A 26,544-nucleotide genomic window follows, 5' to 3' on the forward strand; every position below is an offset into this window, starting at 1 on the left:
CCAAGGGGTGGGGGAACAACAATGGCAACCTGCGGAGCTGAGGTGCACTGAGTTACAAGACCCCGCCCTTCAATGCACTGAAGCCCTCATTTGCATGAAAAACAGCATATTTTTTTCAAGGTAAAAAGCAGCAACTGATTTTCACAGGACAGGTATCAATTTAATCAATAGGACGAACCCTACAGATAGTATGCCTAGTTTAGTAGGGTTTTTCCTGCTGATTAAAAGGATACCCGTCTTGTGAAAATTAGTTGTGGCACTCCTGAGAACATAAAGACTTATATTCTTCATACAAATGAGGGCTTCAGTGCACCAAAAGGCTGGACCAGCACTGGAAAGCTGAGGAGCTGAAGTGCACTGAGGGATAAGACCCTGCCCCAAAGTGCACTGAGGGATAAGACCCTGCCCCAAAGTGCACTGAGGGATAAGACCCTGCCCCAAAGTGCACTGAGGGATAAGACCCTGCCCCAAAGTGCACTGAGGGATAAGACCCTGCCCCAAAGTGCACTGAGGGATAAGACCCTGCCCCAAAGTGCACTGAGGGATAAGACCCTGCCCCAAAGTGCACTGAAGCCCTAGTTTGCATGAAAAACAAAAGTCACTTTTCTCAAGAAAGCAGCAACTGATTTTCACAAGACAGGTATAATATTGATTGGTAGGATCAATCCTACCAGGCAGCATGCCTGGTTTAATAGGGTGGATCCTGCTGAGAAGTACTCAAGTACTACCAGACACAACCCATGGACAGGTGTGATGCTGTTTCTGTTACATTTTTGTAATCCTGGACGACCCCTTTAAGGTTTATTTGCAAGACTAAACAGCAGGTGTCTTTAGATCCATAAATGCCACTAACTGGCAAAGTGCTTCTTCCTATAAGACACAACCTTTCAATGCATAAAGTGTGTACGAGTTTCTTGCACTCAAAATATTTCACATTAGAGGATCCAAACCGACGAGCCCGTCTGAAGGCAAAGTAACTAAGAGCCATGAGAGCATTTGTGGGTTAGTGGTTTTCATTAAGACTTTGCTAGAGGCAGCTACTACTTGTATACAAGAGAGAATAACACAACCGTCTCCATAGGAAGCTAACCTACTTCATCTCTTTATAACAGGGCTTAGCAGGACCAGAAGGAATCCCAGGCCCTAAAGGGATTGGAGTAAGTCGCTGCATTTTTTGGCATGTGCGGAGTGTTGAGATGTAATGATCATGTGTGAAATCACAGGAGGAGGGGGATTGATACATGCTTCAAAGTGAAAACCATCTTATTTCTCAAAACATAAAAAAAACTAAGTGTAAGAAATATTTTTTACAAAAATTCTGCCTAGGGCACATTTTGAAGGTGAGAAGCTTTCCATCCTGAAGTCAGCGTTAGAAATGTGAATGAGATTAGGCCCAGAAAATCATATTTGTTTCTATGAAACATCCGAAGTCGATTTGCATAAAAACTTTTGGCAATGAGCCAAAGTTATTGCTTTGCAAAGTCTCGTGAGACTTCGCGCAATAACTTCATAAATTAATCTGTACTGTAAAAAAAACATTGCTCCAATACTTCGGCTCATCTGAGAAAATACATTCTAATACTGTACAAATAGGGATGAGAGAATCGACTTTGAATAAAACAGTAGCTCCTACTGTTTCATTCGAAGTCGATTCTCTCATCCCTATTTGTTTCTTCAGGTTCAGATTGGAGCAAATATATATTTGATTTGGAAATTGCATGAATAGCAATTCCATAGTATTGACCGTACTTTTCCTGCAAATTCCGTTATCATAATACCTTCTGTTGTAAATGACTGGCTGCTGGCGGAACTTCAAGTTAAAAGGGTTATCAGAGACTTATTTCCTGACCATTAATCCTTCGGATAGGTCATCAATATCAGATCAGTGGGAGTCAGCTGTTCTTACAAGCTACAGATCCCACTCCATCTACTGTGTAATGGCCATGCCCTGTTCCATCTACTGTGTAATGGCCATGCCTGGTTCCATCTACTGTGTAATGGTCATGTCTGGTTCCATCTACTGTGTAATGGTCATGTCTGGTTCCATCTACTGTGTAATGGTCATGTCTGGTTCCATCTGCTGTGTGATGGTCATGCCTGGTTCCATCTACTGTGTAATGGCCATGCCCTGTTCCATCTACTGTGTAATGGTCATGTCTGGTTCCATCTACTGTGTAATGGCCATGCCTGGTTCCATCTACTGTGTAATGGCCATGCCCTGTTCCATCTACTGTGTAATGGCCATGCCTGGTTCCATCTACTGTGTAATGGTCATGTCTGGTTCCATCTACTGTGTAATGGCCATGCCTGGTTCCATCTACTGTGTAATGGCCATGCCCTGTTCCATCTACTGTGTAATGGTCATGTCTGGTTCCATCTACTGTGTAATGGCCATGCCTGGTTCCATCTACGGTGTAATAGCCATGCCCTGTTCCATCTACTGTGTAATGGTCATGTCTGGTTCCATCTGGTGTGTAATGGTCATGCCTGGTTCCATCTGGTGTGTAATGGTCATGCCTGGTTCCATCTACTGTGTAATGGCCATGCCTGGTTCTATCTACTGTGTAATGGTCATGCCTGGTTCCATCTACTGTGTAATGGTCATGCCTGGTTCCATCTACTGTGTAATGGTCATGCCTGGTTCCATCTACTGTGTAATGGTCATGTCTGGTTCCATCTACTGTGTAATGGTCATGTCTGGTTCCATCTACTGTGTAATGGTCATGTCTGGTTCCATCTGCTGTGTAATGGTCATGCCTGGTTCCATCTACTGTGTAATGGCCATGCCCTGTTCCATCTACTGTGTAATGGTCATGTCTGGTTCCATCTACTGTGTAATGGCCATGCCTGGTTCCATCTACGGTGTAATAGCCATGCCCTGTTCCATCTACTGTGTAATGGTCATGTCTGGTTCCATCTGGTGTGTAATGGTCATGCCTGGTTCCATCTGGTGTGTAATGGTCATGCCTGGTTCCATCTACTGTGTAATGGCCATGCCTGGTTCTATCTACTGTGTAATGGTCATGCCTGGTTCCATCTACTGTGTAATGGTCATGCCTGGTTCCATCTACTGTGTAATGGTCATGCCTGGTTCCATCTACTGTATAATGGTCATGCCTGGTTACCACAGCATTCAAGTGAATGGGACCAGTAACCCAGCACCAGAGCTTGGTAAAACAGCTGATCTGCTATCCTATGGATAAGTCATCAAGAAGTAAGTCTCGGACAACCCCTTTAAACACAGGAAATTGTATATTCTTGATGACCCTCAAGTTTGATATTAAATCATGCCCACTGTTATAGGGAGTGAGTATGATACAATATGGTATTAAGAAATTACGATTCAAAACAATTTTCCAATCTAATATTCAAAGTAGCTCCAACATTGATGCCTCAATTTAAAGAGGACTGTAAATTGTATCCCTAATAAAAAAAATAATAATAATATTCTGCATTGTGACCTTCCTTTGTTATTCCTCCTAAAAATGTAGGACTAAATTGACCCTGGGTATTACCAGTTGGGGGGGTGTCTGAGACTGTCTTATCAGTGCTCACAGACCGAGGACACACCCCACTCTGACAATTGAAATAGTAACAGTTGTCAATTTATTTATAAATATTCAGGAGAAATAACAGGGTAATTTCACAGCTGTTCTGAGGGGATACCCTTTCACTGCGCTGTTATGAGGGGATACCCTCCGGAAATTGTTATTTAACGGGGCAAAACATACTTACTAAAACATATGTGCCGGGAGAGGTGACAGGTCTTCTTAAAGCGCCTCATTATTGCTGCTTGCTTCTAGTGAACAGATAGTATGGACATAAATACCAGAAAAGAGGCACTCCTGTGATAAAGAAAGCCTCTTGAAATAATTGTAAGTGTTCATTAGAGTCATTCAGACTTTGCTGTTGGATAGGTTGGGTCTAGATATTTTCAGGCCTTTCTGAGCAATGCAGAACATTGTGCTTACATCCAAATGAGGTAGCCCAGAACAGGGTATGTGCACACTGTTCTTGTTATGTGATGTTATTCGATTCTTTGTAATGTACCCATTATAGTTTTGTATGGATCTGTCGGGTTTATAATTCTGACCAAGTCCCTGCAGGAAGTTAGTGGAGGGACTTAAGTCCATCCCTAGCTCAGTCTATAGTTAGCAGAGTGAGAAGTTGTTACTGTGTTAAGTGCTCACTCCTCAGAGGACTAGACCTAAGCTCCAGAGAATTGCTATGTCTAAGAGATCTACCCCAGGCTCTTGTGAAGGTGTGGATATATCACTAACATTGACTATCAGTGCATGTTAATCCACATCACTAGGACTTACCGTCCAGCACCAGTGATGGAGCAAGATGATCTGGTTGTAAAGTGGGCAGGATGGGAAAAAGATATAGGAGGCCATCTGTCCAGAGGAACATGGAGATGTCACTGGATCTTTGTGAATCTCCTACATTCCCGTCACCATAAAATAGCTGTAAGTGGCAGGTGACAGATGTACTTTAAGATACATTTGGTCTTATACCATAAATACCAACAGTTAGTCACTTCCTTTCTTAGAAGAGAGACTTATAAGTCATGGAGAAGACACAGACAGGAACACCTAAAGTCCCTCAACCTTGCTTACTAATCTTCCATACAATGAATTAATCATGGTTAAATATCGCACTTTACCACCCTTACGACACAAGTGAGTTGTCAATCACCGGATTAGCTAACACTACAAGAGGAACGGAAACCTGAGCAAGTTATGGCAGCCCTGGATTCTGCATGTACAAACACAACAATCAGACAGTGGACAGAGAGGGATTATTCTGCATCGAGAGGCTTAGTAACATATTTGTATGGGGGAAGTTGTCTACAAGTGACGATTAACATTTCATATCTCCCCCGAGCTTGGCAGCTCTAAAGCACAGCAGACGTTCCCGGGCATATTAATTGTATTTGTGACAGATCTCCTGTATGAATGATACACATTTAACAAGTCCACTCACCAGGCAGATGTTTCTTTAAATACCTCCGGGTTATTTTCATGCATGACTGGTGTATTCCATTCTGTATTTTCCAGTAAAGCTTTGACATACTCAACCCTCAAAGAACTAAAGTTGTTTGACTGGATCCATAATAGTAGACTGTACAATTTGGTGTAGGTTTAAGAAACCTGTAATACAAATAAGAAATTCTGTATTTATTTTAGGGTTTTATTGGAATACCTGGGGTGCCAGGACCTCCCGGACCTGAAGGAGAACGAGTAAGTTTATTCTAAAGTGCCATGAAATATCATTTAGAGCTTGACCAAGGCTCTCAGTATGGGGTCTTACTACTGACGGCTCGTGAATAACAAAATCTTTTTATGTGCAAATGTTTTTGTGCTTACTCTTAGGGGATACCAGGGCCAATTGGAAAGACAGGACCCAAAGGTGGGCAGGTACGTAGAAAAGGATCTTCAAGAATGTTTATTAACAAAAAAAAGTCAATTGAAGTCTTTGTATCATTTTATGAAAAAAATAGAATTAGTTGACCAAAGTAACAAGAGAGCTTATGACATTTTCATAAAGAGATAGGGGGGCATTTATCAAATCAGATATGTCAGTTTTGTGGCTTTACGAAGTCACAAGTCATGGCAACTGCGCCGTTTTCTGCGACATTTGGTAAATTTTTGCAAAATTTGGTGTTCCTCACCACTTTTTACAGTAGTCTATATTTAGATGGTCCTTTACACAGGCCGTGAATCGTACAGATGAAAGGGCGGTGTAAATGTGCCGCCGATTACCTGATCATTGGTTAGTCTGATCGTTTGTGCGCACACAAAAATGATTGTTTACTGGCAGCAGAGCACAATCTCCGAGTCAGTGTGGGGAAGAGCGATGGGATTAGCGATCGCCCCTCCCCATACTCTGGAGGCGATCACTGCATGTAAATACACCAGCGATCAGCAGATTGTCGGGAAGGAACGCTTCCTTCCCGGCTATCTGCTGTAATATTGTCCCGTGTAAAGATAGATACCTTAAGAGCTAAAAGTGAGATTCGACCTGGATTATGGCACATTTACTATGTGTGTCTTTTGCAAAAGTCACAAAAAATTTGCAAGCTACGCCAGTCAACCCCCTTGTGTACCTCGACATTGTACTCACTCCAAATATATTATAAAGGTACGCCATTTCAGAAATTTGGTGCTGGCACATAAAGGAAAGACAGACTTAAAATGACACAAAAACAACCTTAAATACCCCCATAATGTATAAAACTAATATGATAAACCTAGTGGGGTGTGCAGATCCTCTAGAACCCAGGTTCACCACCTGAGATACTGTATGTGTTCTCCAAGGGTACATGTTATGTCTGTAGGGCAGTGATGGTCAAAATGTAATATTTTGGTTTCAGATCCATTCCAGATCACAAAAAAACGGTGAAATCATTTGACCTATAGTGTTTTTGATATTCATGCAATATCCACAATGGGCCTCCCACACTGAAGGAGAGCGCACTGCGCAAGAGAGGCCAGCCTCTATTTCCAGCTATGGGAGTTCCGAAAATAGCTGAGCGTTATCTGGGCTATTTCCGGCAGTCCCATAGAGGTGAATGGAGAGGTGGTTGTGCAAGTGTGGTACACTCTTCATTCACCGCTATGGGACTTCCAAAAACAGCCGAGCATGTTCGTCCGGCTATTATTTGGCACTTCTTTAGCAGTGAATGGAGAGCAGTGTGCTCTCCTTCACTTCTGGGTCCCCATCCTGGAGATAGGTGGCACCTGTACTTATCTGACTTTGATGGCATATCCTAGCAGTCTGAGATGGGTCTAAACCTTAATCAAGGTACATCTAATGCCCAGTGATACCTACATGTATTTTGTACCAATGCTATTTTGCACGATGAGCCATTGGGGGGTTAAAACTTTACTACTGAGGATTAATCTCACACAGTCAGACACAGTTCACACTTGGCTGGGACCGTATTAAGCTTTAGTTTGTAAATGTTGCAATTTGGCAAAGTTCAGAGACTTTATAATACCATATGTTTACTATGCCGCTGGCTTTCTGCTCTTGGCTCTATAAAAAGGCCCAAATGATGTCATACAAAGTGCACATGAGCTTTACTGTTCTAAATAGGTACTGTACTGGAAGCCAACCAATCGCACGCTTTCCTGGTCCTTGTAACTGTATAACGTGTTTAGGAAGCACGTCTGAGGGAAATGGTCCCCTTGGTGGCTGGACTATTATGCTATTCAGAAAGTCTGCCGCTGAAGCCGTAACATTTCTTTTTTCAAGTCTTCATTTTAGGTTTCCGGAAAAATGTGTTTTCCCTGGCGCAGGAACTATTTTTAATGCGAGAAGTTAATTAAGGGCTACCATTCATTTTATTCAGTTCACTGTCTACTTTGTAACAAAAAATTATTGTGTGTCGACAAAGATTTAATTTTGTGGCTGAAGACTTTTTGTGTAACAGAATTAAACCGAAGGACACAACAAACACATTTTGGTCAAGAGCTACAACCTATGGCATGTTTTTGGGAATATTTTTGTGCACTTTGTATCCCATGTCCCTCCTGTTTGCTATGGGATCCCAAGTGCACCAGGTTTTATTGATTAATCTATCATAAGTGGAGGCCATGAATAGCAGCACTTGTCCATATCTGGTCGACTGTAAGAAAATCCTTCACAATAAATGGTGTCTCGACTTCTTTCAGGCTGATACAAATGCCCACTGTGCAATTGTATACTAAGAGGTTAGAACACTGTAGCACAAAGAGGGACGACTACTGGGCAAGGAGACATTCCTACTGATTTGCTGGCTTTACCGATCAAGGATTTCTTGCCAAGACCTGGCACTGGGTTATTTGGGGGTTTGTGAAACCACATACAGATCACAGCTAGGTTCATTTCACTGCCCTCAACCTCTACATTCCCTGGTCCAGGCAGAGTAGCTTGTAGACATCCCCCACCCAAGGCACATTCTCCAGTTCTTGTTCCCCTAGCTACACCCTTGCAGGGGCCCAATACAAGATACTTATACAATCAGAGCTGCTCAGACAGTCTTAGGTTTGGGTGCTCTGCCACTTGGTGCTGTAGAACATGAATTCTTAAGGTCCTTTTACATGGGATGCCAGAGCAGCAGATTGTTGGGATGGAAGCGTTCCTTCCCAACAATCTGCTGCTCTTTGATGGAGGAGACTGATCTGCTCTAGAGTATGGGGAGGAGCGATCACTAATGTCATAATTTTTCCCAGTACTCATTGCTTGCTGCCGGTAAAAGACAATTTTTGTGTGCGCACAAACTTCAATTACCTAATGAAAAAGCATTTCACTTGTTCATTGGGTAATCGGCAGCACATTTACACTGCCAGATAATCGTTAACAAGCGTTCCTATGAACTCTTGTTTGCGATTATCTTTTGGACTCTCGGCCCGTGTAAAGGCCCTTTACAGTATACATGTCATCACATGCCTATAGTGAAACAGATTGCGCTATAGTGACCCACAAAGAGTTTGCGGCTCAGCCAGTGGCTTACTCTTGGGAGTTCCATCTGGTAGAGGGTATCTTACAAGAGCCACATCCATCTCTACAACTATAGGAGATACGTGAAATCCCGGCCCAGCCACTCTCTGTGCTCATCCACGTGGTTGATGTTCCCAAGATCAGTTCATGACTGCTCTGCCTCTTCGACAAATTAATGTTCAACTTGATCAGACCTAAGGCGTTGTATGTAATTTGTCATCCTTTTGCCAAATATGTCCAAACCCCCAATTGTATCAGCTTCTATGCTTGGGCGCAACACATTCACAATGTTCCTGTGGATAGAAGTTAAGTTGGCATCTTGGCACAATTCCTTTGAATAGATGGTGAGAGAGCACCAAGGACGCATGCCCAGGCAGCTCCCTGATCTACTCCCCTTACTACCTATCAATAATGAAGCCATTATGCTTGTGCAGATCACAAATACATGTTTTAAAGGGGTCATCTCAGTTCATACATCTGTGGCACACCACTAGGATATGCCTCCAATGTCAGATAGGTGCGGGTCCCACCTCGAGGTGTTGAACATACCCTATGGGCATGTTGGTGAGGCAGATAACATTGGTGAGCTTATAAATAAACTAATTATTTATTGGACCTATGGTTGAAAAAATCTATGGGCCTCCATCTGGGACCCTACAAGTAGCACTTGAAATTGTAGCAGTAAAGATTTTGGTCTTAGATCTAGCCTTTAGTACAACTGAGCATAGCATAGCCTAGCAGTCAGAGGGCTCAGAGTGTTCCCAATTCAGATAAATTAGATCAAAATACTTCCATGGCTATGATCATGACCACCTGGGGCAAAAATGTCCAACTGGAGGCCACATAAGGGCCCTCATGTACCTGATAGGAGCAATAATATGGTGAAAACTTGGCAATCTACTTCCAGATAAAATACTTTGAGGGCCGGTTGTACTGAGAGAGGATATCCCACCCAAATCAGAATTTCCATTTGTGGGTGGACAAGTACAGAGAAATACAAATTGTAATAAAAAACACATTATAATTAAAAATGCAGAAGTTGAGTAGGTTGCGCACATGGTTTAAATAAAGCTTCACCTTAGTTCATGAACTCGGCAGTGTGATTCAGACATTCTCAAAAATCTATTTTTTTTTCACATAAAAGAGTTAAGAAGCTATTGCTAAGAACGCAGATCTGGGTGTGTCGTGTACAACAGTAGCGCTTGTTCACCACAGCTGTCCTCTGTCTCGTGAAGCACTTAAAGGACCACTGAGCCTAAAAAAAATGCAAGATGGAGCCACATGAAAATTATCAAACATTTGCACTTATGTTTATGCTCCATATTGGAACAGTTTACAGTCATGCCCATGGCCTGAGGTTGCCACGTAAGAGGCCATGTTATGAATTTTTGCATTGGGGCCCAGGAGCTTCAAGACCAGATTCAACACCAGCATACATATCTACAAATGTGTCATGATTTTTTTTTGTTAAACTTATATATTTTTTTAGAATTTCTGTATTTTTTTAACTTTCCATAAAAAAAAGAAACACTGACCACTGAATATGTCAAGGCTTCGTGCTCTGTAGATATCACTTCTTCTCAGCGTCTTGTTCATCATCACAGGCAGCCTTAAAATGAAAGATAACACCACCATTCTTATTAGGATATGGTCACTGCTCGGCTCCTCTCCATCCCTGCACAATGACCTTTTCACAGGTCACAGAGCATGCCTACAACACTCTACCATAGAAGTGAGTGAGTTCCCCCGAGTCTATTGTGTCAGTGGCCCATGTGGCTTCTGTAAAGCATATCTCTAAATGATGTTAAGAGCTGCTCAGGCAAGATGCTAGCCCCCCGTAATCTTGCATAGAAGATAGAATAAAAAAAAATCTACAGTCAGAAAATAAAAACAGGCTAGAAAAAGAGGATATGTGTCAGTGTCTGGTTTTAACTAGCAGAAAAATGACAAATTCCCTATAAATGGTCCTGGCATGTAAACCGGTTGTTTTGTATTGTATTTTTGGGCAAATTAATCAAAAATGTTGGTGCATTCAGCTTAGTAAATTGCTCCACTGTCCTGTGTGTTCTACTCCACATACCAACATTGGATTTATATTCTGTAATTTCTGACTATCACTATCTACCATTGCTCTGTTACTGTACTCATAGATAAATGATGTGATCTGCAAACACATATGTAGGAGTTTAGAGCTGAGGTTATAGCTGTTTGAGTGTGAGAAATACATTTGGATCATGCAGCACAGAATGGAAGCGGCTGTTTTGTGGGCTGAGGCTGTATATTGCATTGCATATCTTGTTTTAATATTATGGCTCTTGGGAGTATCTGAATTAACAGCCAAAAAGGCAATCTGTATTCAAGAGAAGAAACAATGCTTCTAAAAATCTGGAATTATTTTAAAAGGGTTATCTGGTTAAGCCTTTTTTCTACCTTAAAGGAAACCTGTCATCTTGAAAATATTATCCAATCTCAGGGTAGCAAGTTAAAGCAGGAGAAACTGAGTAGTCAGAATAACTTGCATTTTATCAATTTAAATCTCTGCTCATTCTGGATTTAGGAGTCCAGTCCTACACAGTGATTAGCTGCTTTCCCGTATAACTGTGCATACAGGTAGCTGGCAATTACTTATTAGGACTGCCCACTGGGCTCTTAATGGCTATGGGTTTGGGGGAAATGTATTTTATTATTATTTTATTATTGGATTGTACAAATTTTGAGCTAAAAAAAAATCTGTCTTTATAAAAATTGTTGAGCCCCTTTCTCCTTACAGCCTTGAGATTCTCTAGTAGCAGGCTCTGTGTTTTTACTGTGTTCCGTCAGGCAGCTCAGCTGACTGCTCCTTATCTCTGGCCTTATAAACACTCCATGTAGCTTAATTCTTATCTGATAAGAATGTGGCTTAAATAAATGTTTTTCAGCTAGTAGTAACTTAGATATAAGGGTTATTAGATGACCGGCAAAAAGTTAAAGTATAATTCTCAAAGCTAGGCAGAAGTTAACCCTTTATGACAAAGCTGCTGAATATTTTTTTTAATAAAGATCGATTGAAAAAATGATTTTAAGCTGAAAATAAGTAAAATGCAATCATAAAAAAAATCCACCCAAATGTGTACATAGCCTGTAAGTCCAGAATACACAAAAACTTTAATAAATGAAATGTGAGTTATACTGAATATTTTTCCACAAAGTTATATATCAATTTGCTTGGGCTCTATGCTGCTGGCAGTTCAGGCGACATGTTCAGTGTGGCATGTTCCCTTGAACAGGGCAGTTGGAATCCAATTAGGACCCCCCTCAATCAGCCAGGGAGGAGAGCAGCTACAAAGAGAGACCCTACACATCCATGCATTGTATGGATGACCTATTGACTTCAATAGAGCATTGTGTAATAATTCATTGCCATGGCCCCTATCCAGTAGTATAACTGGAACTGACTGTGTCCACAGCAAATTTTTGATTGGGGCTTCCACCTCTGTTTCCTTAATGCAGTCCAGACCAAAAAGAAACAAAAAAAAACCTCTTCTCATCCTGTAGGCGCCTCCGCTCTTCGTGCAGCACCGTGTCTAGGCACGCACTAGACTGTGACCTGACGTCGCACAGTGTCAGGTCGTAGTGCACTCCTACGCACACTACATCCAGTCCTGAAGCTGTGCACTTCCAGGACTTAGTGCAGTGCGGGCACCCGGAGAAGAACAGGGAGCGGCGAGTAATACCAGTGCTAGGACTAGAAGCACTATACTCACCGCTCCCTGGGCCCTGAAAATAAATCCATTTGTCCTCCTCCTGGGCTCCTTCCTGAGTTCGAAGCCATAGCAGCTGCTTCTCCTTCTTTCATGGGAGCTACGCCCCTGCCCCTATCAATACCCTTATAACATTGGGCAAGAGCAGTTCTCAATGGTAGATCTTGGGGGTATGTACTCAATGAATCTTTTACAGTCTGAAAGGAAGAATGATAGCACTCAGCACTTTTTTTACATTAGTAGTGCTATATGCTTTAGATATAGACCAGTTCTATGGGTCATCCTGGCAAAGAATCCCTTAGGACATGGCCATACGATCTGGTTTCTGCATGCTGTTTTGGAAGCCAAAAACAGGTAGCGAATTCAAAAAATAGGAGGTCATATCTGTCTTTTACACTTAACTCTCCTTTTATGACCCACTTCTAATTTTGGCTTCCAAAACTGCATCAGAAAACCTGAAATTTTGGTCATACCCTTAAAACAGTCATAAATATCAATGCCAGTCAATGTACTTCTTAATGTTCTCTTTTTTGGCATATGACAAGGACAAAACAATCCAGAATAACCTCTGTCGTATTTCCCCCTAAAAATAAATTTCACATAGACTTTAGATTGTCTGTAATATCATACAGAAAATATTGGAATCTGATGCCCAAAATGTCAATGTAAATAGGTAGCTTTAGTCTTTTTGAACCAGGGACTGTTGTGGTTTATTTTCCCAGCAGGGGAGCTGTAAAGAAAGCAAATATTATTTTCTTATTAAAGGGAGTCTGTCACCACATTTGACCATATTAGACAGATCCTATAGCGTTATATGTGCCACCCAGCAGTTAAAAACGGTACCTTTGTTGCATATAACCGAGTCTTCTTTCTGCCAAAAATGAACTTTGAAGATTGTGTAAACGAGCCCTCTCAAGTGCCCAGGGCGGTGTCTCAATCTTTCGAGCCCAAGACCGGACCTCCCTAACGGCTCATAACCCTGCCCTCCTTGTGCCTGTGCCCGCCCGTTTACTCCCCTCCCCTCGCCTTTTCCATTGCGGCTGCGCGGACAAATTCGTAGCCGGCGCATGCGCAGTAGGTATTGCGATGCCCTGCCAGGACCGGGCATCGCATTGCGCATGCGCCAGCTACGAGTCTCGTAGCTGGCGCATGCGCAATGCGATGCCCGGTCCTGGCAGGGCATCGCAATACCTACTGCGCATGCGCCGGCTACGAATTTGTCCGCGCAGCCGCAATGGAAAAGGCGAGGGGAGGGGAGTAAACGGGCGGGCACAGGCACAAGGAGGGCAGGGTTATGAGCTGTTAGGGAGGTCCGGTCTTGGGCTCGAAAGATTGAGACACCGCCCTGGGCACTTGAGAGGGCTCGTTTACACAATCTTCAAAGTTCATTTTTGGCAGAAAGAAGACTCTGTTATATGCAACAAAGGTACCGTTTTTAACTGCTGGGTGGCACATATAATGCTATAGGATCTGTCTAATATGGTCAAATGTGGTGACAGACTCCCTTTAAAGGCAAACTTTTGCCACGATTTTGGACTAGTATCTGCAGTAATAGAGTGCAGATCACCATTTTAAATTTTCCTACTGTCCCCTATTCCCCTGCTGTGCGCATGCACAGCAGTCCTGACAAAATATTTCATCACAGCTTTAAAGGCTATGTACACATGTTGGGCAAAAAATCATTTTTAAAATTGGTCTTTATTACAAATATAGAACCCTTTTTTCTGTATGGGACTGAGATGCTCTAATAGAGGGATCTGAAATGTATCTTTGCTGGTCAGCCAGCTAATCTGACTGGTTCCTTTAAAGGCTATGGATACCTTTGGGGCAATTTTAAATGGGCTAAAAGTCATTTTTTCAATTGTCTTTTTTTTTTTTTTTTTAATGTTCAGTCTGCAAGTAGTCACTTTCTGTCTTTTTTTTTATCCCACCATCTGATGTCTCATGTGTAGCTCTTATCTCTGATCTCCTGACCTCATAGACACTTATTTTAGCCTAATTATTTATCAAACTGATAAGAATATTGCTTAAATAAGTGTTTTTACGAGGGTAGGCTTAAAAAATAAAAATAGCAAAGTGACAGAAAGCTTGCAAAAAGACTGATTTTCAACACCTGTATCACAAAAAGGCCTGAACGTTTTTAATTCCAATAAAAAAAAAATATTTTAGCCCAAAATGTGTAAAATGCAATCATAAAAAATGCCCCTGAATGTGTCCATAGCCTTTAAATGCGGGGAAACAAGAGTCCAGAAGAAAATAAAAAATATCCATCAGGACTGCTTATCTGCAATGCTCGTGTTGACAGATTCCCTTTAATTTCTCATTTTTCATATGCATTACAGTTTATGGTTCAGTTCCAACGTGAAAATAGCAATTCTAGTTTCTGCAATTAACTCCTTAGCTTTGCCACATCTGACAAACTGAGCTCCCCCATATATTTGTACCTCCGCGACAGCTGTTCACAGGCTGCATATTACACTGAGCCTTATCAAAGCCAACAAAATGATGTAATCTCCAATCTGCAGCCCAGAGAAAGGAAGTGAATGAATGCCGCTCACATACTGCGGATGACACTTGCTGTGGATTTGTCACTATTAGTTTCTATTCAGGGATGATGACATTTCTTTAGGCAAATTCTTTCAGTTTTGCTGGTATGGAATAACAATCTAATTCCTATTAGTATTAAATTAGGTTCAGTTCCAACTGGAGATAAGCGGCATCAGTATGCCTGGTGACCACTTATCTTATTATTGAAATAACATTTGGACAAAGGGTTGATAGCTGAAAGCCAGACAACGTTTATAGCAAGCTCTACGTGACTGCAGAAATACATTTTCTAGATGGATATAAATTTCACCTATACAAAGATTACAATTTGTGTGAAATGTGTGAAAATTGCGATTCCTATAAAGCTTTAGATATTCCGAATGGGAGAAGAGGTCACGATCTAGCTTGTAGCTACTGCTAAATTCCCAGTTGTGTTGGAAGTGTGATAATCACAATGCCATGTGCAACTGGTTGTCTCCATAAGGAAAATGTTCATATTGCAACTGTGATCTTGACAGGATAAGGCTACATGCACACGAACGTATTTTGTTTCTGTGTCCGTTCCGTTTTTTTGCTGACCCATTCATTTCGTGTGCTGTCCGCATAAGTATGTCGGTTCCGTAGCCCCACAAAAAAAATAGGACATGCCCTATTCTTTTCTGTTTTAGGCATTGTTGCAATTGATCCGCAAAAAAAAAACGGATGATATACGGATGTCATCTGTTTTTTTTTTGCGGACCGCAAAACACATATGGTTGTGTGCATGTAGCCTTCACCTGCTCTTAGAGAGCTTGGAGTGGGGGGAATAATCAAGTTAAAGGGGTTGTCCCACGAAAAAATATAAAAAAAATTTTCAAACCAGAACCTGGATCTGAATACTTTTGTAATTGCGTTTAATTAAAAATGTAGCCAGTATAGCCAATGAGTAATTCACTGAAATCTATCTGTACAGCGCCACCTGCTGTTTTCTCTTTTTCTAATTTCTCTGCCCTGCTCACTGAGATGGCCGCACATGCTCAGTTCCATCCTTCAACTGTCATCAGCTGCACTAGAAAGGACACGTCCCCAGAAAGTGCACACCCTCTAAGCTTCCAGCTTGAAATAAATCTAGCAGAGTAATTGGAGCAATGAATGTGGAGATACAGGGTTGGTCCTAAGTCTGTTAGAGACTGCCATATACTATGCGATATCGGATTTTCATTTTTTACATTAATCATGGGATAACCCCTTTAATGGGGTTTTCCTGTCCTTTTATATTGATTACCTATCCTCAGGATGGGTCATCAATATCTGATCAATTGGGGTCTGACACCTCAAACCCCACCGATCAGTTGTTCTGCAGTAGCTTCTGCACTGGTACATTGTGTGTACTGGACATTGCTGGTTACAGCTCCCGCTGAAGTGAATGTAACCAGCTCTGTCTACTACACTCAATGGACGGAGCTGTAGTTCCAGCACTGACTTTCGGCACTACTGCAAAACAGCTGAATGCAAGATTGCAAGACACCCTGTCCAACCTCTGCCAGTGAAATATGAATGGCTGATGCCTCATTCACACGTCAGTGTTCGGTCAGTGATTTCCATCAGTGATTTTGAGCCAAAACCAGGTGCGGATCTAAGCACAGAACAGGTGCAGATCTCTCCCTTATACATTACGCAGCCTCCAAACCTGGTTTTGGCTCAAAATCACTGATGGAAATCACTGACCAAACACTGATGTGTGAATGAGGGCTTATCCTGAGGACTTGGTAAATTGGGCTGCAGTATTACAGCTTGATCGAAAAATTTACAGACTTTGGATTCCAGTGTTGGGCATGTCTTCAACTTCTTCAGCATATATGTTCACTCATTTATGTGTTTCTATTTTTCAGGGTTTTCATGGAGACCCTGGTGACAGGGGTGCTGCCGGTCCAGATGGAAATCCAGTAAGTTCTTCAATTGTTCAACAAGACTTTATGCAGTGACCCAGTGGTCACTGCAAAGGGGTGTTATGACACTATGTAATGCACTTTCCTTCCTAAGGCTGGGTATGGAAATATGGGGTTAACTAGCCAGCCCTTTAGATGCAGTAACAGGTGTGAGCAGGTCATCCCAGTCCTCTAGTTGGAAGCTACTGTGCGAGGGAGTTGGAGTGTAGTAGCCACAGTGGGGAAGAGAGGTAAGCAGACAGGAATACACCAGCCCTGTGAACCAAGAGTAGCCAGCAGAAAGAAGAAAGAAGCGTGTCTGTAGCAAGTGCCAGCCTCTGAGGGAGAGGAGAACTGAACTTAATAGAAGGTAGAGCAGCTGTTACAAGGGACAGTGCATAGACAAAAAGCCAGTAAAGGCAATGCACATGTCAGGCTATGGACTTCACTGCAATTTGGATTGGGTTAGAAGCTTCAGGCACCCTTGCATGCTGAACAGACAGATTGTACATCTGTTAAAGGACTATACCCTGCAGCTGGGTATTGTAGAATTACAATTACTGAAAAGAAAAGAAAAAAATTCACCCATTAGGCTGGACTGTATAGAATGCACAGTTTATCTGGAAAGGGACACAGAGAGACTCACTATACTGTCTAACCCCTATACGCAGCCTTGGGAAAACTGCTTAATGCAATGTTATCCAACTTGTTACACCAAGCCCATCCTCATCATTGCTCTATATCACCACCGGCATTGCCACAGTATTGCACTGTCCAGTACCTCAAAGGATCCCTGCCTTGTACCCCAAAACCCACCAACGCCAAGGGCACCCCACCTACCACCAGGTTGGAGAACCGAAACCAGGGTGTGCCCCAAGTGAAAGAAAGGGTGCAGCCCTTCCTTTACTGCACAGCCCAGGAGCATCAGGGTGAGGACCACCACTGTGAGTAGTACTACCAGCATTCTCGCCGCCACTACCACTCTCATTCTCCCCCCTCCAACCTCATAACATTTACATAATATAATGATATAATCATAGCGCGTGTGCAAAACAGTTTTTACAATTGACAATCATATAAAGGCAATGTGGCCATATTATACTGAAATCGAACTTAAACTGACAATTACAAGGGAAAATGATTTATCGTGTCAGCAAGATGGCGGTCTTATGATAGGTTTTCCTCTTCATTGTAAACCAACACCATTACCAAGCTTCCATAAATCATCCATGTAGTTTCCTTCTAACTCCATATGGTTCACTTTAATGTCAGATATCCGTGCAGATTTTAAGCCGTGCATATCCCTTCTCATTGTTAGCTGCTGCAGTAATAATGGGAATCGCACATAGGGCCATTTATCAAAAGCAGCTTTACTTGTGGTCATCCTAATGTAATCCTTATTTGCATTTATGACATTACATGCTTAATATCAGGAGCCCTTCTGTTTATTAACACATGCTACAGATGAGATTTTTTGCAAGTTGCGTATTTTGTTATGTTACTGGCGATTGGAAAAATGAGCCGTTTATAAAATCTTTCAGCATTCATGCACATCGCTGGTTTTGTTATCTAAGCTGGTCTGCAGATGAGTATATGTTTCCATAGATTCTATGAGTTATACATAATACATAAAAACATGGCAATAATTGCTTTCTTTGCCTCCCATAAACAGTCATGCATTCCAACTATTGCCTCCCAGTTCATATGCATTATCGCTCTGACCATTCCATATGATTTTGCAGGGGACGGTTGGTAGTACTGGTCCTTCTGGCTTTCCTGGCTTAAGAGTAAGTATAATATCTACTGCTGTTTTATAGCGTTCCAATATTAATATGCTGTAAATTAAAGTAGATTTCCAAAGGTAATTGATATATCCCAAAACAGACACAGACTTCCATTGACAGAGCCAAGCATATCTGCATCTACTTCACATGGGCCTCCATGGACAGAGCCTCGCATATGTGCATTCACTCCACAAAGACTTCCATGGACAGAGCCTTGCACATGTGCGTCCACTTCACATAAACCTCCATAAGCAAATCTAAACAGATGTGCATCCACTTCACATACAGTAGACCTCCATTGACAGAGCCTTGTACGTGACCGTCCATTTCACATACACTTCCCTGGACAGGGCCAGGTATATGTGCATCGACTTCACTAAGACTTCCCTGGACAGAGCTATGTACATGTGCAGGGGTCGAGTGGAGGGGGAACGCATGGGAACGGCGTTCCTGCACTTTTTTCATGGCAGGAACGCCGTTCCCTTTCAGCCTCAAGCCAGGAGAACACAGCTGAATCAGATTCACAGGGGGAGACGGAGCGCACTGTGCAGGGCAGGTTAAGGGAGGAGGGGCGGCTTCAGTTGAGAGGAAGCTGTCTGTGCGGTGCCGCTGCCTGCGACTCCTCTCATGGCGCCCCGCCCCCTAATGACATCATCTCCTTCACTACGAGATCATTTAGAATGTCTTTTAGAAAAGTTTGTCCTGGGATTCGAACTCACGACCTCTACACATCAGAGGAAGGCATTTACCCTCACAGCCATGAAAGCCGTCTAGGTAAATGCTTAAAAAAAAAAATATAAGACTTCTAATTATACCTAGTGTACTGATATCTAGTGTACAACCATACACATGACAGCTGCCCACTGTGTATGGATGTAGCAGAGCTGGGTGCTGGGTGTGTTGGGGCAGCTGTCATGTGTATGGTTGTACACTAGGTATCAGTACACTAGGTATAAGTAGAAGTCTTATTTTTTTTTTTTAAACAGCTACCTTGACAGCTTTTATGGCTGTGAGGGTAAATGCCTTGCCTCTGATGTGTAGAGGTCATGAGTTCGAATCCCAGGACAAACTTTTCTAAAAGTGTTTTTTTTTTTTTATAAGACTTCTACTGATACCTAGTTTACTGATACCAAGTGTACAACCATACACATGACAGCTGCCCACTGTGTATGGATGTAGCAGGGCTGGGTGTGTTGGGGCAGCTGTCATGTGTATGGTTGTACACTAGGTATCAGTACACTAGGTATAAGTAGAAGTCTTAGTTTTTTTTTTTTAAGCAACTACCTCAACAGATTTTATGGCTGTGAGGGTAAATGCCTTGCCTGTAATGTGTAGAGGTCATGAGTTCGAATCCCAGGACAAACTTTTCTAAAAGTGTTTTTTTTTTTTATAAGACTTCTACTGATACCTAGTTTACTGATACCAAGTGTACAACCATACACATGACAGCTGCCCACTGTGTATGGATGTAGCAGAGCTGGGTGTATTGGGGCAGCTGTCATGTGTATGGTTGTACACTAGGTATCAGTACACTAGGTATAAGTAGAAGTCTTAGTTTTTTTTTTTTAAGCAACTACCTCAACAGCTTTTATGGCTGTGAGGGTAAATGCCTTGCCTGTAATGTGTAGAGGTCATGAGTTCGAATCCCAGGACAAACTAAAAGTGTTTTTTTTTTCTTTTTCTGATACTTCTACTGATACCTTGTGTACTGATACCTAGTGTACAACCATACACATGACAGCTGCCCCAACACACCCAGCTCTGCTACATCCATACACAGTGGGCAAAGTTACCTACAGTAGAAGTCTTATATATATATTTTTTTAAGTAGCAAGCTAGACAGCTTTCATAGCTGTGAGGGCATATGCCTTGCTTCTGCTGTGTAGAGGTCATGAGATCGAATCCCAGGACAAACTTTTCTAAAAGTGCTATTTTTTTAATTTATTTTTTAGTCCGCAGCGACACAAATTACAGCATGCTAGATTTTCTGTGCTTTTTTATTTTTTGGAGGGGGGGGGGGGGGTTGCAGTGGATCTTGGGTGAGTTCCCACACTTTTTTTCCCAGGACTTGACCCCTGTACATGTGCATCCACTCCACAAAGACTTCCATGGACAGAGCAACGCATATTTGCGTCCACTCCACAAACGCTTCCATGGAAAGAGCCACTCATGGGTGCGTCCACTCCACATAGACTTCCATGGACAGAGCCACGCACATGTGCTTACACTCTACATAGTCTTCCATGGACAGAGCCAAGCATATAAGTGTCCTTTTCATGTATACTTCCATGGACAGAGCCACGCACATGAGCATCCACACCACATAGGCTTTCATGGAGAAACTTTATTCCCCCAGAACCATGTCAAAGGCCTCTTACCCAGCCAACCATTACCCTTCTCTGCACTGACCACAAGCAAAACCTTGAAACAGCTGTCTGCGGATGGATCTCTTTTCCTTTATGGAGAAGATTCTGGTTTGACTTATATCCTATAGTTGCAAGGCCTGTTAAAGAGGTTTTCCAGGATTCATATATTGATGGCCAATGCTCAAGATGGTCAGCAATATCTGATCGTGGGGGTCTGACTCCCGAAACCCCTGCCGATCAGTTGCTAGAAGAGGCCGCGGTGCTCCATTGAGCGCTGCAGCCTATTCCTAGACCAGTGACTTCACATTCAATGATCACATGGCCTATGTGCAGCTCAGTCCTATTCAAGTGAATGGGCCTGAACTCCAATACCAAGAACATCCACTATACAATGGATGATGCTGTGGTTGATATGCTGTGAGGAGGCCACCGTGCACACCAGACCTCTTCAAACAGCTTATCGTGGGGGATGGAGGTCATCAGATATTGATGACTAATCCTGAGGATAAGTCATCAATATAGAAATCCCGGAATATCCCTGTAAACGTCGGACCTTGACTCATAGGGATCTACCACCCCAGTAGAGCTACATATGATACCCTCTAGGTACCTACAGTTTGCATCACACTGAAATATTGCACGTTTTCTCTAAAGTTGTGTAATGCTGATTGTTGGTGTCCTGCCTGCTCCTTAAAAGATCTTTCAAAAAATAACATCTCTCTTCCTGTACCGAGCGAGTCTTGCCAGTTGGCACTGCGCCTCTTTATTTGTTGGACAATTGACACAAATCAGCTTGGAACATTTTGGCAGTTTTAGACAAAAGAGTGTTACCGAGCTGCCAACACTAAGCCCCGATCCCAGCTGTAGATCTCAAGAGCTTGCTGATTTATTGCAGAGAGTTAGCCGCGGTTCTCGGCTACTGAATCTAAATGGCTTGTCGGAGCCTTGTGAAATACATACTCTAGCTCCATATTGACCCTGTAGTGTGCCAAGAGCCTCATGAACAGGGGGGGTGCTTGGAGTCACTCACTAAATGCTATTATATAACACCAGGGGGATTCCAAGACCCGTATCAAGGTATTAGTAACTAGGGATAAAACATTTGGGTTGAATTAAGTTTACTATCTTTTTCTTCCTTCAGTGGCAAGCCATTTTTTGATTGCTGTCTGGACTCTGACGTATTTCAGGGTCTGTCTTACTTCTCATGTCATTGACTTGGTAAATAAAAAGCCCAGTGATTTATAATAAGAATAGCAGAATTCTGTTGGCGGAGTTCCGATGTAACGTGGCCAAGGTGTGTCTTCGATGCTGCCAAAAATGACACTGTCATGGAGATTGACGCGGTTTTCAGATGACTGCAGCGAAAAAAACTTTCATTTTTTATGGTTGCATGGTGAACTGCTGTTTTGCTGCATAACCTCTGGGCCACTAAAGGGGCTGTCTGGCCTTCGAGCCGACAACCCTTGGGGTCGTAATCTGTGCCACTTAACATAAAAAACACCACTCGCCAGTCCACAGTCCCGCTTGTGCTCTGTTCCAGACTGATTCTGGTCCCCACAGGACCAGGAAGTGGCTTAGTCCCATGACCACTGCAACCAATCACAGGCCTCAGTCTGTGATGTATTGTTCAGGTTGATGTGACCGCTGAGGCCTGTGATTGGTTGCAGCAGTCAAGGGACTAAGCCTCTTCCTGGTCCTGTGGGGACTAGAAGCAGCCAGGAGTGGAGCAGCAGACTGGGACCATGGACAGATGAGTGACAAGTTAGGACCCTAAGAGCCTTTAAGGATATCTTTGCACATTTGCATCAAGGTGGATAAAATTTGAAAAAATCGGCACAAACATTTTCTGGTACTTATAGACGTTCTCTTAAAAGTTCTTTTAGTTGCAGTCCACACTGATTTCCCTGTCAGATGCATGGTTTTCAGACACATCTCAGACGCATCTTGGTCTCGTTGCACCCAAAAAATGTGAACCAAGCCTTTAAGTAGTTACATTTTCCAGCAGTCTAGAGATTGGATGTTCAGTCTTGTCGAATTGGTAAAGCCCCTTTAAGCTGGTCATATACATTAGATTTATATCGGCTGAAGATGCTGATTTTCGGCCAACCATCTAAGGCAGGCATGGCCAACCTGCGGCTCTCCAGCTGTTGTAAAACTACAACTCCCACCATGCCTTGCTGTAGGCTCATAGCTGTAGGCAGTCTGGGCATGCTGGGAGTTGTAGTTTTGCAACAGCTGGAGAGCCTCAGGTTGGCCATCCCTGATCTAAGGCCTCATGCACACGACCATATGTATTTTACGGTCCACTAATTATGGATGGCGTCTGATTGAAATCCGTGTTGCATCCACTTTCTGCATCCGTATGTCCGTTCCGCAAAGGGTTAGAATATGTCCAATACTTGGCCGCAAAAAAAAAAATTATGCAACACAAACATTTCACGGACGTCATGCATATTTTGCAGATTCACCTTTTATGGTTCGCAAAATACAGGGAGTGCAGAATTATTAGGCAAGTTGTATTTTTGAGGATTAATTTTATTATTGAACAACAACCATGTTCTCAATAAACCCAAAAAACTCATTAATATCAAAGCTGAATATTTTTGGAAGTAGTTTTTAGTTTGTTTTTAGTTTTAGCTATTTTAGGGGGATATCTGTGTGTGCAGGTGACTATTACTGTGCATAATTATTAGGCAACTTAACAAAAAACAAATATATACCCATTTCAATTATTTATTTTTACCAGTGAAACCAATATAACATCTCAACATTCACAAATATAAATTTCTGACATTCAAAAACAAAACAAAAACAAATCAGTGACCAATATAGCCACCTTTCTTTGCAAGGACACGCAAAAGCCTGCCATCCATGGAGTCTGTCAGTGTTTTGATCTGTTCACCATCAACATTGCGTGCAGCAGCAACCACAGCCTCCCAGACACTGTTCAGAGAGGTGGACTGTTTTCCCTCCTTGTAAATCTCACATTTGATGATGGACCGCAGGTTCTCAATGGGGTTCAGATCAGGTGAACAAGGAGGCCATGTCATTAGATTTTCTTCTTTTATACCCTTTCTTGCCAGCCACGCTGTGGAGTACTTGGACGCGTGTGATGGAGCATTGTCCTGCATGAAAATCATGTTTTTCTTGAAGGATGCAGACTTCTTCCTGTACCACTGCTTGAAGAAGGTGTCTTCCAGAAACTGGCAGTAGGACTGGGAGTTGAGCTTGACTCCATCCTCAACCCGAAAAGGCCCCACAAGCTCATCTTTGATGATACCAGCCCAAACCAGTACTCCACCTCCACCTTGCTGGCGTCTGAGTCGGACTGGAGCTCTCTGCCCTTTACCAATCCAGCCACGGGCCCATCCATCTGGCCCATCAAGACTCACTCTCATTTCATCAGTCCATAAAACCTTAGAAAAATCAGTCTTGAGATATTTCTTGGCCCAGTCTTGACGTTTCAGCTTGTGTGTCTTGTTCAGTGGTGGTCGTCTTTCAGCCTTTCTTACCTTGGCCATGTCTCTGAGTATTGCACACCTTGTGCTTTTGGGCACTCCAGTGATGTTGCAGCTCTGAAATATGGCCAAACTGGTGGCAAGTGGCATCTTGGCAGCTGCACGCTTGACTTTTCTCAGTTCATGGGCAGTTATTTTGCGCCTTGGTTTTTCCACACGCTTCTTGCGACCCTGTTGACTATTTTGAATGAAACGCTTGATTGTTCGATGATCACGCTTCAGAAGCTTTGCAATTTTAAGAGTGCTGCATCCCTCTGCAAGATATCTCACTATTTTTGACTTTTCTGAGCCTGTCAAGTCCTTCTTTTGACCCATTTTGCCAAAGGAAAGGAAATTGCCTAATAATTATGCACACCTGATATAGGGTGTTGATGTCATTAGACCGGACCCCTTCTCATTACAGAGATGCACATCACCTAATATGCTTAATTGGTAGTAGGCTTTCGAGCCTATACAGCTTGGAGTAAGACAACATGCATAAAGAGGATGATGTGGTCAAAATACAAATTTGCCTAATAATTCTGCACTCCTTGTACATATTCAACTGCTTGGCCCTTTTTTGTTCTCACGGAGATAAGCCAAAGTCAGAGGTGCCTGGCAGCGTCTTTCTACCTCTCCACATTCAGATCACATCCACTCTCCAAGGGGAGAGCCCAAACCTAGTAGTCGAAGATCTGTGCCAATACCTTGGGTGGCAGCCTAGGTGAAAGCCGGAGCACAGATTTGGCGTACCCTCTACTTCGCCTGAGGGTTGCCCAGGTGTACTCCCAGCTTCAGCTGGGGATTGCCTATTTTGTCTCGGTCCCTTGCGGGAGCCTTCTGGCCCGGAGGGTCTGGGAAAGGTTTAAGGGGTGTCCTTCTCTTATGGAGAGGGCCTGCGATGGCCGGTAACCTTGTACACGTTTTTTGTGTGGCACGCTGCACGATTTTGTTGCACAGGTGTAGAAAGCACGCTCCTCAGACACTCTCCGAGCTGAGTGTACATGTGTATAGGGGGTGAGCAGGGAGAACTGTCGACCAAAAACAACTCTTTAATGTATATATGGCCAGCCTTAGCCATCCAAAGGAAATCAAACACAATAAGGTTGAAAAAAAGATCAAAAAGTCTTTTCTCATCGAAATATGCATTTACACACATCTGAAGACACTGTAGGCTGCAGCTGCGGATGTAGAGACAGATCAACATTAACATTGCCAGTTGAGAAATGAGGAGGCTCAGCAGCGCCACCTGTTGACTGAAAGGCACTGTGACTGGACCAAATATCCTTGTTTCGAAAAGACAAGATGTAGGCGGCTAGGTCCCCTGCACAACATGGTCTAGAACATTTCTAACGTCAAAGTCTACATGGATGTACTTGGCTCTGAATCACGCTATATGTATTTATTCTTACTCCTGTGGCCAAGCATCACATTACTCCTCAACCTTTTTTTAGGTTTAAATAATATTTTTTTATATTTCTTTCAGTATAGTGAATGTGGTAGCACATTACTACGTATATAGTTAAAATAATATTTTTTTAAAATATTTATTTCAGTATAGTGAGTGTGGTAGCACAGTACTACATTTATATCCAGGGAGGAGCCCTAAAGTCTCTTCCTGAGTGTCATAATTAATAATTTTGGGACGCACATGATTTTAAACAGCCACCGAACTTTATATGTTCTTATGATAACTTTCAAAACTAGGCCAGACCCAGGGGTGTATGTAGAGGGCCCTAGTACCAGGGGTGCCCCACCAATTGAGGCCTCAGGCAGCACCAGGTAGGGGCAAAGGGGGGCAGCACAAGAGCCATGGACAATGAGCACTTTCATTGTAGCAAAGAGATTAGGTTAAGAAATTGGCACTGGGTGCGGCGCCGTTTCAGTTTTCGCCTCAGGCAACAGAAAGACTAGGTGTACCCCTGCCTAGTACAATACTAGTATGGGGCCCCTTATTGTTTAGAGGGAATCTGTCACCAGGATCATGGACTATTATCTTCAGTAATACATGAATATGATTATTCCTATGTCAAATTTATGACTGAATTGCCAGCAGAACGTCTAGCCAGGTGTCACTAGTAATGGGGAGGGGATAGCACCAAATAACACACAGAAGGAATAGACCGGAGTCTAGGCCTCACAGCTAAGGGAGAGGGATGGTGACCTCCTAGGAATCTCTAGACCTCTCCCTGACCCCTGCCAGTATGAGTAGACCC

At 42.8% G+C, this 26,544-nt stretch overlaps 1 protein-coding gene across 1 annotated transcript in view; it reads left to right on the forward strand.

Annotated features, from left to right (window-relative positions):
• The window catches only part of COL24A1 (collagen type XXIV alpha 1 chain), a 231,165-nt gene that overhangs the window by 91,952 nt on the left and 112,669 nt on the right, over positions 1-26,544 (forward strand). The window contains exons 10-14 of the mRNA XM_044301461.1: positions 1,113-1,157; positions 5,190-5,243; positions 5,376-5,420; positions 16,646-16,699; positions 18,424-18,468. Coding sequence (XP_044157396.1) covers positions 1,113-1,157; positions 5,190-5,243; positions 5,376-5,420; positions 16,646-16,699; positions 18,424-18,468 — 243 coding nt within the window. The remainder of the gene's footprint in view (positions 1-1,112; positions 1,158-5,189; positions 5,244-5,375; positions 5,421-16,645; positions 16,700-18,423; positions 18,469-26,544) is intronic.

This window comes from Bufo gargarizans, chromosome 7 (assembly GCF_014858855.1).
Source record: "Bufo gargarizans isolate SCDJY-AF-19 chromosome 7, ASM1485885v1, whole genome shotgun sequence".
NCBI classification, from domain to species: domain Eukaryota; kingdom Metazoa; phylum Chordata; class Amphibia; order Anura; family Bufonidae; genus Bufo; species Bufo gargarizans.